Below are 15,117 nucleotides of genomic sequence, written 5' to 3'. Positions count from 1 at the left end.
ATGCATTTATTTTAGTAAAAGATGATGAATGCGATTCAGATGCAGAAAATGAACAAAACCATGATCCTAATGTTGAAGAGTTCCTGCAACAACAAGATACTGCTGTCATTTACCCTGAGGCACCCGAAGAGGACCAGAGGCAGGGCACACCAGAAGCCAGTGGTCATGATGAAAATGGTAAATGGAGCTTCACAGCTGTTTTTGTTTTCATCTTTAAAGGATTATTTCTATTACTCTACTGTAGGAACCTACTATCCTACTATAGAGAACATTTTTGAAAGCCAGAATTGATTGCAGGTGGCTGCAGAGATTAATCTCTTTAATTAAGAACATTGTCCATAATAACAGTATAGTGTAATATTAGTGGCATCTAATGTATATAGTGGTAATGCCACTGCATATGAAATGCTTAGAACAGTGCCTGGAAGTTGATTTCCATTCTCTAACATGGCAGCAAGTAGTGGAAATAGAAATTAGGATTACCCTTACTACCCATTGATTCTTTGCCACTCTTCTTCTAGCAAGCAAAACATGGTTGTCTGGTTCAAACATACTAATTTGGAGACAACGGGTTTTTCTCTATCTGCTTTAGTCCATTCTGATATGAACAGCCACTGTATAAAGAGTAATAAAATGCAGTAAGAAAGTGTTCATAATCTACTGAAAAGAAATAAGCTGTTATTTGTTCTGCCCTTCCTCCATGAACTGGAAACAGATGAAAATAGCTTGCTAAGAAATTGTATGCAAAATCTGTACCAAATGCTAGGACATTACTTAGAATGTTTAAGGATATATCAAGTTGTAAGATCCTAATCTGATTTGATTTTTCCAGGGTCTCACTTTAATGGATATATATATATAGCTTAAAGTCAAATAATCAACTTATTTAAGGCTTTTAGAGCAGTTGTGTGTTTACAACCAAATTGAGACAGAGATACAGAGATGTCCCATATAACCCTTTCCCACACACATTCATAAGCCTTTCCCATTATCAACATAAATCACCAGAATGGTACTTTTCTTTTTTGCCAAGGATGAACCTACATTGACACAACATAATCATTCCAAGTTCATAGTTTACCTTCAGGTTCACTCTTGGTGATGTACATTCTATGGGTTTGGACGAATGTATAAGGACATGTATTTATCATTATAATATCATACAGAGTAGTTTCACTAACCTAAAAATTCTTCTGTGCTCTGCCTATTCATTCATCTTTCCCCATCTCCCCTACCCCTGACAACCACTCATCTTTATGTTTCCATTGGATTCATAGGTAGCCTTTTCAAATTGACTTTTTTTCACTTAGAAATCTGCACTGAAGATTCTTCTGTGTCATTTTAGGGCTTGATAGTTCATTTCTTTTGTGTTGAATAATATTCCATTGTCTGGATGCACCACAGATTATTAATCCATTCACCTTCTGAAGGATACCTTCCAAATTTTGGCAATAATGAATAAACTGCTATAAACATCTATGCACAGATTTTTGTAGGGACATAAGTTTTCAATTCCTTTTGATAAACAACAAGAAGCACAATTGCTGGATTTGTATGCTAAGAGTATATATTCAGTTTTACAAGAAACTGCCAAATTGCCTTCCAAAGTAGCTGTACCAGTTTTCATTCCTACCAGCACTGAATGAGAGTTACTGTTGCTTCACGTCCTCACCAATATTTGGTGCTGTCAGTGTTCTGGATTTTGGGTGTTCTATGGATGTGTAATGGTATCTTGTGGTTTTAATTTGTGCTTCCATGATGACATATGATGTGGAGCATCTTTTCATACTTATCTGCCATCTATATCTTCTTTGGTAAGCTGTCTGTTAAGGTCTTTGGCCCATTTTTTAGTTATTTGACTTTTTTATTGAGTTTAAGAGTTCTTTGCATATTTTGGATAATAATCCTTTAGTAAATGTGTTTTTTGCAAAACTTTTTCTCAGTCTGGCTCGTCTTCTAATTCTCTTCATATTATCTTTCTTAGATCAGAAGCATTTAATTTTAATGAAATGTAGCTTGTCAGTTACTTTTTATATAAATTGTGCCTTTAATGTTGTATCTAAAAAGGCATCAACCATAACCAACATCATATAGGTTTTCTCCTCTTATCTTTTAGGAGTCTTATAGTTTAGCATTTTACAGTTAGGTCTGTGATCCATTTTGAGTTCATACTTGTGAATGGTGTATAGGTCTGTGTCTCGATTCAATTTTTTTTTTTTTTTTGCATGAGGATGTTCAGTTGTTTTATTACATTTGTTGACAAAATTGTTTTTGCTTTATTGTATTGCCTTTGCTCCTTTGTCAAAGATCAGTTGACAGTATTTATGGGGATCTATTTCTGGGCTCTCTGTTCTGTTTCATTGATCCATTTGTCTATACCACATGTCTTGATTATTATAGCTTTATAGTAAGTATTAAAGTTGGGTAGTGTTAGTCCTCTGACTTTGTTCTTCTTCAGTATTGTGTTTGCTATTTTGGACCTCTTGGCTCCCCATATAAACTTTAGAATATTTATAAATATCCATAAAACAACCCTCTAGGATATATATTGGGATTGCATTGAATCTATATATGAAGTTGGGAAGAACTGACATCTTGACCATATTGAGTCTCCTTATCAATGAAGTTGGAATATCTCTCCATTTATTTAGTTCTTTGATTTTGTTCATCAGAGTTTTGTTGTTTTCCTCATATAAATTTCATACACATTTTGTTAGCTTTTACATAAGTATTTCAAATTTCTTGATGCTAATGTAAATGGTATTGTATCAATCAACTTTTAAATTTTTGAAGGAAATTGAGAAAGATGGTAGAGAAAAACAAAATAAATTCAACTACTTTCCTTAAATCAGGTATAAACCATGAAAAAAAAAGAGAACAAACATAAGTTTAACTCTAGAATAGAGATATTTTTTGTAACTAAATCAGTGACAAAGTAAATAGAAGTAGGGTACTTCAGAACTTTTTTTTCCATTGTGCCAAAAGTTCACATATATGAACACTATAGATTATTGCCCCTGGGAACACTACATTTCAGCTTAATGACAGTGTGCTGATTATCAATATTTGTATATTTGGAGAGTCTGTAGTTATTGGCATTATAATCCTACTACTGACCCAGTGCCCAGATTCATGCACCTTGAAAGGAAATTAATTAGAAGATGGCCAGTGGGGCAGGACTGGGCAAGACGGGCCAGACACGCCCTGGATCCAACCTCCCACGGATCTCCCCAGCGTCTGCAGAGTGAGAGGGATCCCGCTAGCAGATGGGATCCCTCGGCCTGGCCTGTGGGGATTGGGCCAAAAATGGCTCTCCAACATCCCCTGAGTGCAAGAGGATGCTCTGCAAAGTTGCTGTCATACAGGGTATGGAACGCAAACACAAGTGTGCAGTAAACCAGATTCGGAGCCGGCATTGCTCCAGCAATTACATAACACACGGCTGAAGGTGGAATTGCACAGCCCCATGAGGAATCGGGCTCCCTCCTCTCTGGTTTCAGGGTGCATCACCTGAGAACCACAGCTGCCAAGTCACTGCAGCTGGGCAGCTCCTGCATTGAGTGCCTGCCCCCTGGTGGTCAGTGCACATCATAGCGACCAGTCCAACGGTCGGACACTTAGCATATTAGCCTTTTATATATATAGACTAGAGGCCGGGTGCACAAAAAATTTGTGCACTCAGGGGGGTGGGGGGCCCTCAGCCCGGACTGTGCCCTCTCACAGTCTGGGACCCCTGGGGGGGATGACCACCTGCTGGCTTAGGCCTGCTCCACAGTGGATTGGGCCTAAGCTGGCAATCAGACATCCCTCTGGCAGCCCGGCAGCCCTCGGGGGATGTCCACTTGCCAGCAAGGAGCAGACCTAAGCTGCAGTCGGACATCCTTAGTGCTACTGAGGAGGCAGGAGAGGGTCCCACCACCACCGCTGTACTGGCAGCCATCAGCCTGGCTTGTGGCTGAGCAGAGCTCTCCCATGTAGGAGCACACTGACCAGAGGGCAGCTCCTGCATTGAACGTCTTCCCCCTGGTGGTCAGTGTGTGTCATAGTGACCAGTCATTTCCAGTCTTTCTGCTGTTAGGGTCAGTTTGCATATTACCCTTTTCCTATATAGGATAGAGGCCTGGTGCATGGGTGGGGGCCAGCTGGTTTGCCCTGAAGGGTGTCCCGGATCAGGGTGGGGGTCCCGCTTGGGTGCCTGGCCAGCCTGGGTGAGGGGCTGATGGCTGTTTGCAGCTGGTCACACCCCCTTCAGGGTGGGGGTCCCCACTGGAGTGCCTGGCCAGTCTGGGTGAGGGGCTGAGGGCCGTTTTCAGGCTGGCCTGCGACTGAAGCTCCCAGCCTCTCCTTTTTTCTTTTTTTATTCTGGGATTTATTTACCTTCTATAATTGAAACTCTGTTGCCTTCACTGGCACTCCCAGCTCTGAGGTCGTAGCTGGCTGAAAGCAGGTATCTGGGGTTTGTTTGGCTTCTATAATTGAAATTTTGTTGCCGTCCTGCTCACTCCAGCTCTGAGGCCGCGGCTGGCTGAAAGCAGGTATCTTGGATTTGTTTAGCTTCTATAATTGAAACTTTGTTGCTTTTGGAGCTGTTGCTTTCGGAGCTTAGAGCAGGCCGCAGCAGGCAGAGAACCTTGGCTTCCTCCATCACTGGAGCAAGCAAACCTGCTCGCTTCAGCTGCATGGCTTCCAGCCACCATCTTTGTTGGCAGTTAATTTGCATATCTCGCTGATTAGCCAATGGGAAGTGTAGCGGAGGTACGGTTAATTACCCTTTTTGTATTTTATTAGATAGGACTAGAGGCCCAGTGCATGAAAATTCATGCACTCGGGGGTCCCTCAGCTCCCTGGGGGACCGGGCCTAAGCTGGCAGGAAGACATCCCTCTGGCAGCCTGGGAACCCTCGGGGGATGTCCACCTATGGGGAGCGGGGCCTAAGCTGCAGTCAGACAGCCTTAGTGCTGCCAGGGAGGCAGGAGAGCCTCCCACTGCTGCCGCTGCACTCACATCCATCAGCCTGGCTTGTGGCTGATCGGGGCTCCCCCTATGGGAATGCACTGACTACCAGGGGACAGCTCCTGCATTGAGCATCTTCCCCCTGGCGGTCAATGTGTGTCATAGTGACCGGTCATTTCGCCATTAGGGTCAATTTACATATTACCTTTTCATTATATAAGACAATAGATCCAGTGCATGGATTCATGCACTGGTGGGGTCCCTTGGCCTGGCCTGCAGGGATCGGGTCAAAACCTGCTCTTTGACATCCCCTGAGGGGTCCCGAATTGTGAGAGGGCAGTTCTCGGGTGACGCACCCCAGAATCGGGCTCCCTTCTCTCTGGTTCTGGATGTGTCACCCAAGAAACACAGCTTCCAAGTCACTGCAGCTCGGTAGCTCCTGCATTGAGCATCTCCCCCTGGTGGTCATTGCACATCATAGCTACTGGTCAGACAGTCGCTTAGGCTTTATATATATACTAGAGGCCCATTTGCAGGAAGATTCCTGCAAGAATAGGACTTCACTCCTGTCTCTGCTGTTCCTACCCCGCCCGTCTCTGCTGCTTCTCTCCCACCCATCTCTGCTGCTTCTCTCCTGCCCGTCTCCACATCTCCACTACCTCGGCTCCGTTGCTTGGCTTCCTTCTACAATGTCTTCAGTCTTCGCTCCCAGCTGGTATATGCAAATTAGCCGCCATATTTGTTGGCAGTTAATTTGCATATTGCTCTAATTAGCCAATGGTGAGTGTAGTGAAGGTATGGTCAATTTGCATCTTTGTCTATTTTTAGATAGGATATATAGCCCCACTGTTTCCATTTTGATTTCTTGGTTGTTTATTCGCCTAAATAAAATGTATTAACATTTCACCTATAGAAGCAGAACGTTAAAATAAACATAAAAAGGAAATATAAAATCTTTAAACCCATATGTATATATGTAAGATATATATGTAACAAAATAGTATTCAAAAAGCTTCGGTTGTTGTGATGAGGTTTCTTTAGCAAGTTCTTGTTTAAATTATCGTTTATTTGATGAGTGAAGTTTTTAACTTGCTTTGCTGTGTGAAATTTGAAAAAGGGGATGTTTTTCCAGGCTGAAACAATAAATGTCGCTGTGCAGTTTAAAAAAAAAAAAAAAAAACCAAAAAAAAACAACAAAAAACAAAAAGCTTCGGTGAAAGAAAACAATTAAAACAAAAGAAATGTTCCATTGCATAGATCAATGGTTCTCAACCTTCCTAATGTCACGACCCTTTAATACAGTTCCTCATGTTGTGGTGACCCCCAACCATAAAATTATTTTCGCTGCTACTTCATAACTGTAATTTCACTACTGTTATGAATCGTAATATAAATATCTGATATGCAGGATGTATTTTCATTGTTACAAATTGAACATAAAGCATAGTGATTAATCACAAAAACAATATGTAATTATATATGTGTTTTCCGATGGTCTTAGGCGACCCCTGTGAAAGGGTCGTTCGACCCCCAAAGGGGTCACGACCCACATATTGAGGACTGCTGGCATAGATCAAATAAGGTTAAACCTTGTAAAGTTCAGTGTTATAAATCAACACAGTAAAATCCCATAAAAATTGAGGCCCTAACCATTCTGGTTTAGTACAACATTTAAATTATAAAACATATTTTTAATTCAGGTATTCCTTACTTTTAGGTATCTATATATATAAAAACCTAATTGACCGTTTGACTGGTAGCTTTGATGCACACTAACCACCAGGAGGCAGACGCTCAACACACAGACATGGAAACATGGAACAGACTGATGAATCTCAGAGGGAAGGGGGTGGGTAGAGGGTGGGAAGATATTAACCAAAGATCTTATATGCATACTAGAGGCCTGGTGCATGGATTTGTGCACCAGTGGGGTTCCTTGGTCTGTCCTGCAGGGGTCAGGCCAAAACCAACAATCTGACGTCCCCTGAAGGGTCCTGGATTGCAAGAGGGCACAGGCCAGGCTGAGGGACCCACCAGTGCATGAATTTGTGCACCGGGCCGCTAGTATAGTATAATATATATACTGCTAATAGAGTATTTCACAATAGATAGTCTGTCACACCAGTAGCATCTGTTTAAATACACAAAGTTATTATCTTCAGAAACTCTTCAATTTTTAAAGTTTTCGCAGGTTAAACAAGCCCTTTGAGTTTAGCAGGTTAAACATGCCCTCCGTGTTCACTTCCTAAGTTGTGAACAGGCAAACTTTATTCCAGTAGGTTTATTTTCAAAAATTCTGAGTTAGTGGGGAGCAAATCAAGATTTTTCAAAGGTTTTATATCAAATAACACTATCAGTCTGAAATGTTATGCTAACTACCAAAGAAAGAGGAAGATACAAAAACATTTAATTTTTTAGATAAGTATATCAATGGTCACAGATGCATAAATAAATTATAGAAAGTTTTTAAAATGACCAAGAAGGTTGTCTTTTTAGTAGTATTCATTTGCTACCTTCAGTTTATTATAGGAATTCTAAAAGATATTTTCCTTATATGACAAGCCTTTATTCCTAAAAAAGTATTTTTTTAAAAAACAATACAATATTTTCAAAAATAGAAACAAAACTTTCACTTAACTTTTAAACCTGCATTCTATAACTTGCTTATAATGTCAAATATTTAGATTTACTTTTTTATTGTTTTATACATGCTAGTGACATAAAGATTAAATTCAAATTTTATATATGTGAAAAAATTCAATAGATTCTGATTTATGAAGGTAATTACTTGCTGTTAAAATACAGGGTGTCCCAAGTATACACACTTTGACAGCTGATAGCTCAATTTTGAAAATGACATGTATTTTAATAAACAACTGCCTTTTTAATTATTCAAAGTGCCTGTATATATTTTGGGGGGGACACCCTATATAAGCAGCCTGTCATTTTACAAAATATTAGTATTTTGTTTATTAATTAGCGGGGTTAATCATGAAGGCAAAAAAGACATAAAAAATGAGAGCAGACAGCTCTCTAACACTATGAGTATAAGCAGCTTGAGTTTGAGTGATGGAAATCATTGTGATTCTGGTGCCAATAATGAACACTTAAAATAGTGAACTCTGACTTTTGCCATTGTAAATAGGATGAACTAGCAGTCTGGCAAAGAGAATGTGTCAAATGTTGACTTCTCACTTGCCAGTACAAATAGGAAATTCATACTAGACAAAACATAATATGATTCCAAAGAATTTCATCATGTGGCTAATCTAGTCCCCAAAGAAGTGGGTCATGTTAAAGTCATCACCAACAGAAAACTCTCTGGTACCAGTTGCCTTACTAATGAAAGATGCCATCCTAAACTAGGAGTTTTGGTTGTTTGATTTTTAATATATTAAATAAAATATTCATATTCATATTTTGATACATATATTAGCATATTTACCTAGCTTTGTCGAGTTAGGTGCTCAGTCTATTATATGTAGGCTGTTATTTGAGCAAGATATTTAATTTATATAAGCTTGAATTTCAGTAAAGGTAACATATATTTATGAAACTTTTTTATATTGTTATGAAATTTTCTTTGGTGGTCTATTTTCCTAGAAGAAAATCAAAATGAAGGTAGAGATGACATTTACAATAAGATGTCACTTAGGAACTTATTTATTTGAAGAAATAAATCAAATATGGAAAACTTAGTTGAATAATATTCATTGAGGAACCAAGATGGCGGCAAGAATCAGAAAACCTGAATAGACCAATAACAACTAATGAAATTGAAATTTAAAAAAACTCCCAGCAAACAAAAGTCCTGGACCAGATGGCTTCACAGGTGAGTTTTACTAAATATTCAAAGAAATAACACCTATTCTCCTCAAACTATTCTAAAAATATCAGAATGAGGAAAGACTTCTAAGATCTTTTGACAAGACCAGCATTATCCTAATTCCCAAATCAGATAAAGACACTACAAAAATCAATAAGAAAACAGCAATCCTAAATGACATTCTAGAACAGATGGAACTGACATCTTCAGAAAATTCTACCCCAAAGCTACAGAATATACATTCTTCTCAAGTGCACATGGGACGTTTTCAAAGATAGACTACATGTTAGGACATAAGCTAAGTCCCTATAAATTCAAGAAGATTGAAATCATATCAAGCATCATCTCAAACCACAATGACATAAAATTAGAAATCAGCTACAATAAAAATGCTAAAAAACAACCAAATACATGGAGGCTAAATAGCATGCCATTAAACAATTAATGGGTTACCAAAGAGATCAAAGATGAAATAAAAACATTCTGGAAACATAAAAATAAACACACAACAATCCAAAATCTGTGGGACACAATGAAAGGAGTCCTGAGAGGGAAGTTCATAATAAAACAGACTTGGTTCAAAAAAAAAAAAAAAAGAAAGAAAGAAAAGAAAGAAAAACTGGGGAGAACCAAGATAGTAGTGTATATAAATGCCTGTACTCACCACCTCCCACAACCACATAAAAATTACAGCTAAAATAAAGAACAACTATCATCCAGAACCGCCTGAAAGCTGGCTAAATGGAAGTCCTAAAACTAGAGAAAGAAGAAAGCACATTGAGAATGCTAGAAGGGGTGGAGGCATGGAAAAACGCTGGACCAGCACACATGAGTGCCACTTCTTTCATTGGGAGGGATATTGTTTCTGCGGAGACCCCCCAATGAGGAGCAAGGGGTCCCAGCCCCACATAAGACTCCCAGCTCATGCTCCCAGAGCTTGGAAAAGAAGTCCCCATAACTATGGCATGTAAAAACCAGTGGGGATAGGGGTTTAGTGACATAGAGGCTGCTGGAGGCCCAGGTGTTCCTCTTAAAGGGCCAGAGCATGAACTGAACTTACCAGGTCCTGCTTCCTCTGAGTTCCAGTGTCAGGGAGAGGCTCTGGGGGACCCAGACACATACAAGGAGAAACTGGATTGTCTGGCATCAGGGCAGGAACTCAGGGTGGCTTTCTCCCAGATGGAGGTGCTCAAAGGGGTCATTGTTCCTGTGCTAGGAACTCCTGGGCCCAGGGCTGACTGGAAGCCATTTCTGTTTGCTCTGCCCTGATGATTCCCTGAGAGTCTGCCCCATCCAGTTTGCAGCCCCACCCAACCTGTGTACAGTGGCTTTTGCATATGAATGGCTTGTCCTTGCTCAGGCTTCAGACTTGCTAAAATCTCTCAAACAAGTTGCAGCTGGGTCAGGAAGCCCCAAATCTATCAATAAAAGGCCCAAGACTCAGCACTAGCACCAGCCTGCCTTGCTTCACAGCTGAGCCTCACTTGGAAACCTCTAAGCACAATACATATAGGAGGAATCTGCAGCTCTCTCTGTAGCTCCCGCTGGGTGGACCCTGGCAGTGGCTGACTTTGCACCTCCAAGGATACCCAAGAGCCAGTGCATCTGGTGGACAGCATCAGACCATACCAGATTACAACTCTACACATCCATAAGCAACATACTCAAGTGACAGACTCAGTAAGTACCAAAGCCACACTGAAGGAAGTCCTGCTCCATAGGGTGTCTTCTGCATAGCAGCTCTCCCACTGTAGTCACAGCTGGTCCTCACAGCTAATTGGCCTGGATGTCAGTTCCTCACAGTGACACCAATAGCAATCAAGTCTTAACTACAACAAGACTGTGTTCACAGCCCACCAAGGGGCACACCTAGAGTACCCTGCTCAGTTGACTGAAGAGGCTAAGCTACTGGGCCCTATAGGACACCTTACTACATAAGACCACTTTACCAACTCCAGGAGACATAGCAGCTTTACCCAATACACAAAAACAAACACAGGGGAGCAGCCAAAATGTGGAGACAAAGAAACATGTCATAAATGAGAAAAATGGAAACTGCTGGATACAGAGTTCAAAACCACAGTTACAAGGTTACTCAAGAATCTTCATGAGACCTTCAAGTGACTTAGTACGACTTTCAAGGATCTTAGTGAGAATACCAAACACATGGAAAAAAACAGCAGTCAGAAATTAAGCATACACTGACTGAAATAAAGAATAATACACAGGGATTCAACAGAAGACTAGAGGATTCCAAGAATCAAATCAATGTGAAATATGAGGAAGCAAAAAATACCCAATCAGAAGAGCAAAACGAAAAAAGAATTCAAATATAGGAAGATAGTGTAAGGAGCCCCAGAGACAACTGTAAGCATAGCCAACATTCACATTATGGAGGTACTAGAAGGAGAAGAGAGAGAGCAAGATATGAAAACCTATTTGAAGAAATAATGACACAAAATTTTCCCTACCTGGTGAAAGAAATAGACATACAAGTCCAGGAAGCACAGAGAGCCCCAAACAAGAGGAACTCAAAGGGACCACAGCAAGACACATCATAATAAAAATGCCAAGGGCTAACGACAAAGAGAGAATCTTAAAAGCAGCAAGAGAAAAGCAGTTAGTTACCTACAAGGGAACACCCATATAACTATCAGCTGATTTCTCAACAGAAACTATGCAGGCCAGAAGGGAGTGGCAAGAAGTATTCAAGGTGATGAATAGCAAGAACCTACAACCAAGATTACTCTATCATTTGGAATTTAAGGTCAGATTAAGAGCTTCACCAACAAGAAAAAGCTAAATGATTTCATTACCATCAAACCAGTATTACATGAAATATTGAAGGGTATTCTTTAAGAAGAGGAGGAAAATGAAAAGGAAGGAGGAGGAGAAGGAGGAGGGGGAGGGGGAGGGGGAGGGGGAGGGGGAGGAGGAGGAGGAGGAGGAGGAGAAGGAGAAGGAGAAGGAGAAGGAGAAGGAGAAGGAGAAGGAGAAGGAGAAGGAGAAGGAGAAGGAGAAGGAGAAAAATATAAAGATACAAAATATGAACTAAAAATGGCAACAAATACATATCTATCAACAATTCAATCTAAAAATCAAAATAAACTAATAAGAAACCTAATCAACAGAATAAACTGGTAAATGAAATAGAACCAGAGGCATAGAAATGCAACAGACTGACAATTCTCAGTTTGAAGGGGGGTGGAGGGAGCAGGAAGAAAAGATCTCATATGCATATATGCATTACCTATGGACACATACAATAGGGTGGCAAAGGCCTGGGATGGGATGGGAACCTAATGAAGGGGGAACAAGGGGCAAAGGATATCTGTAATATTCTCAACAATAAAGATAAAATAATATTAATTGACAAAGTAATACTACATTTTAGGATTGTCAGGTTACATGGTTCCAAAATTACGTATTGTTCATTTAGTGAAGCCCAATTTATGCATAATACTTTTTTTCTGAAAGCTATCCTATATTTATTCACTCATATAAAATTATACAGATAATTTTTCATTGTATTTCAGTAGGGGGAAGATAATGAATAATCATGCACAAGAAATATTTATGGGCCAAGCCTAGATCTGGCTCCTACTAACACCGCCCTCTCCAAAATACATGCATTTTTTTTTAGTCTAAACATGGTCATATGGCCTCGTAACTACAATGAGTCTTAGAAAAATAGTCTAGCTATGTACTACTTACTCTCTGGAGATAGTAACACATTTTGAAATTTGAAAGGATGAACATTAAATAAACAATAATGACATTGTTACCTATAAAAAGATTCTGTTATGGTATACAAGTCCATTAATATGTGTACATTTACAAATGTAACGTACATTCTAATTTTACTTTTGTTTCTTGTTTTTGTCTGACCATATAAAAGAGGAAAAGAATTAGAGTTTACTGAAAAAAAAAATGGGATTTTAAAGTCAGACAGCAAACATTTGAATCCCGACTTAGTCATTTACTGGCTGTGTGACTTTTAAGTTATTTAATCTTTCTGAGCCTTATTCATGTTTGCACTTATAAAATAAAGTGAGTATCATTATATTGTTCTGAGGATCACATATAAACTGGGAAGCCTAATATCTTGCATAGAGCTTAAGGAGGACTCACTGGTAGCTTTGGTAACATTTTTTTTCTACAATTTATTTTTCAATTACAGTTGGCATCCAATATTATTTTATATGAGTTTCAGGTATATAGCATAATGGTTAGACAGTTATATAATATGCTGATTTTTTTCAATTTTTAAAATTTATGATCTTGCTTTTACAGGAACACCAGATGCATTTTCCCAATTACTCACCTGCCCGTATTGTGATAGAGGCTATAAACGCTTTACCTCTCTAAAAGAACACATTAAATATCGCCATGAAAAGAACGAAGATAACTTTAGTTGCTCTTTGTGCAGTTACACCTTTGCATACAGAACCCAACTTGAACGTCATATGACATCACATAAATCAGGAAGAGATCAAGTAAGTGAAATAACTGAGCTCACTAGCTCTCCAAATTTTGAGAATTCATCTCTCCATAGAAGGAAAGGGTTTTAATATACTTAAAAGTTAAAAAGATGTACTAGATAATGTCTTCTATGCAGCTTTATAAAAGTGAAAGTGATTATTTTAATTATCTGGTTACTTCTGAGTTATAAATCACATGTGATCATGATTTTAAAGCTAACTAAGTATTTCTTTTTCAGATAAGATCCCTTTCATCTCAATTTATTTATTTTGCTTATACCATAACAAATATTTCTCTTAAGTTTATAACTAGATTTCATAATGCATTGTATTAAAATGTTCAGTGCAGGAAAATAAATACTGGTTACATAAATCACAGGACTTACTACTGACCAAATTTTAAAGGACAATAATGATAAAATTTTATTTTTTTTGTGAACCACTGACTCTTTATTCTCAGTATAAGCTATAGTAAATAAGGGAAGTTGGTTCCTCTAAGAATCTAAAGTTTAGATTCCAATATATTTTTATTCTGAAGACTCAATTTTCATATGGTTTATTCTACTTCTCTGTCACGTTACCTCAATTTCTAGAGGTATAAACCAAGATTACTCTATAAGTATTAAGTAGCATGTAAACTGCTGGCTCTATACTTAAGAATTAAAGTAAAAGAACCTTCCCAGTTGTACTTCTTTTATAAGGTCTTAATAACTATCAACTATAAACAATCAACTGAATATCATGAAATCTAACTTCAAAAATCAAATAACTATTCAACTGCATGGGGTATGTCAAGGCTGTATGTGTGGTTGGGGCACATGTCCATTTTCTTATATTAGAGAAAATATCTATATACATGAGTCTCTATGAACTTTGCCCTAGGAATGTACCTAACATATATCATATGTCCCATAGACAACAAATTAGACCTTTTACTAAGATGATAGCCAAACCAAAATACCAAACAAAAAAAAAATTATAGAAAAAGAATTATTGAACATGGTCAGCCTATTTCTCAGGACTTGAGCAACAACACTCACAAAATAAGATTGGGGGTTGGGGACTGGCAAATCAGGTACTATAGGACCAAGATTGCCTTAGATAGATTAATGATTAAGTTTGTGAAGAAGCACTTGAAATGGGAGAGAGTACCAAAAGGAGAAAACTGGTACAGAGAAGGAACTACTGAACACAAACACCATCTATTTACCATATGCTGCTATTATAGTCTTACTAGAGGCCTGGTGCATGAATTCGTGCAGGGGGGGTGGGCGGGGTCTGGCCTGCCCGCCCTGATCAGGGGGATCAGGCTGGGCTGGCCTGGCCGGGAGGAAGGGATGTGGGAGGTTGTCCAGCCAGCCCTGCCCCTTGGTCAAACTCCTGGTCAAGCTCCTGGTCAAGGGGACAATTTGCATATTAGCCTTTTATTATATAGGATTAGGAACAATATAGACAAGTGCTCTTTTTATCTGAGACTCCTGAGGTAACCACAGTATAGATGGGCCTTGGGAAAAGAGCATATTCAATGAAATTTGGGGAGCAGATTTATCCTGTAACTGCTGCCCCCATATACTCTCTATACCAGTGATGGCGAACCTATGACATGCATGTCAGAGGTGACACGCGAACTCATTTTTTTGGTTGATTTTTCTTTGTTAAATGGGATTTAAATATATAAAATAAATATCAAAAATATAAATCTTTGTTTTACTATGGATGCAAATATCAAAAAATTTCTGTATGTGACACGGCACCAGAGTTAAGTTAGGGTTTTTCAAAATGCTGACACGCCAAGCTCAAAAGGTTCACTATCACTGCTCTATACCAAGGGCCTTTGTCAAAGGACAGGCAGAGCTG

The 15,117-nt window shown here is 39.0% G+C and overlaps 1 protein-coding gene across 20 annotated transcripts in view; it reads left to right on the top strand.

Annotated features, from left to right (window-relative positions):
• Nucleotides 1-15,117, top strand: part of ZEB1 (zinc finger E-box binding homeobox 1) — a 305,104-nt gene that overhangs the window by 264,971 nt on the left and 25,016 nt on the right. For 16 of the 20 annotated variants that reach the window (XM_036351339.1, XM_036351329.1, XM_036351409.1 and 13 more), the window contains 2 exons: nucleotides 16-177; nucleotides 13,073-13,275. In XM_036351339.1, coding sequence (XP_036207232.1) covers nucleotides 16-177; nucleotides 13,073-13,275 — 365 coding nt within the window. The remainder of the gene's footprint in view (nucleotides 1-15; nucleotides 178-13,072; nucleotides 13,276-15,117) is intronic. The other 4 variants (XM_036351358.1, XM_036351349.1, XM_036351381.1 and 1 more) reach the window with 2 other exon arrangements.

Source organism: Myotis myotis, unplaced genomic scaffold, assembly GCF_014108235.1.
Source record: "Myotis myotis isolate mMyoMyo1 unplaced genomic scaffold, mMyoMyo1.p scaffold_m19_p_1, whole genome shotgun sequence".
NCBI lineage: Eukaryota > Metazoa > Chordata > Mammalia > Chiroptera > Vespertilionidae > Myotis > Myotis myotis.
The sequence above is the reverse complement of the archived record's forward strand: the minus strand, read 5'-3'. Positions and strand labels throughout refer to the sequence as shown.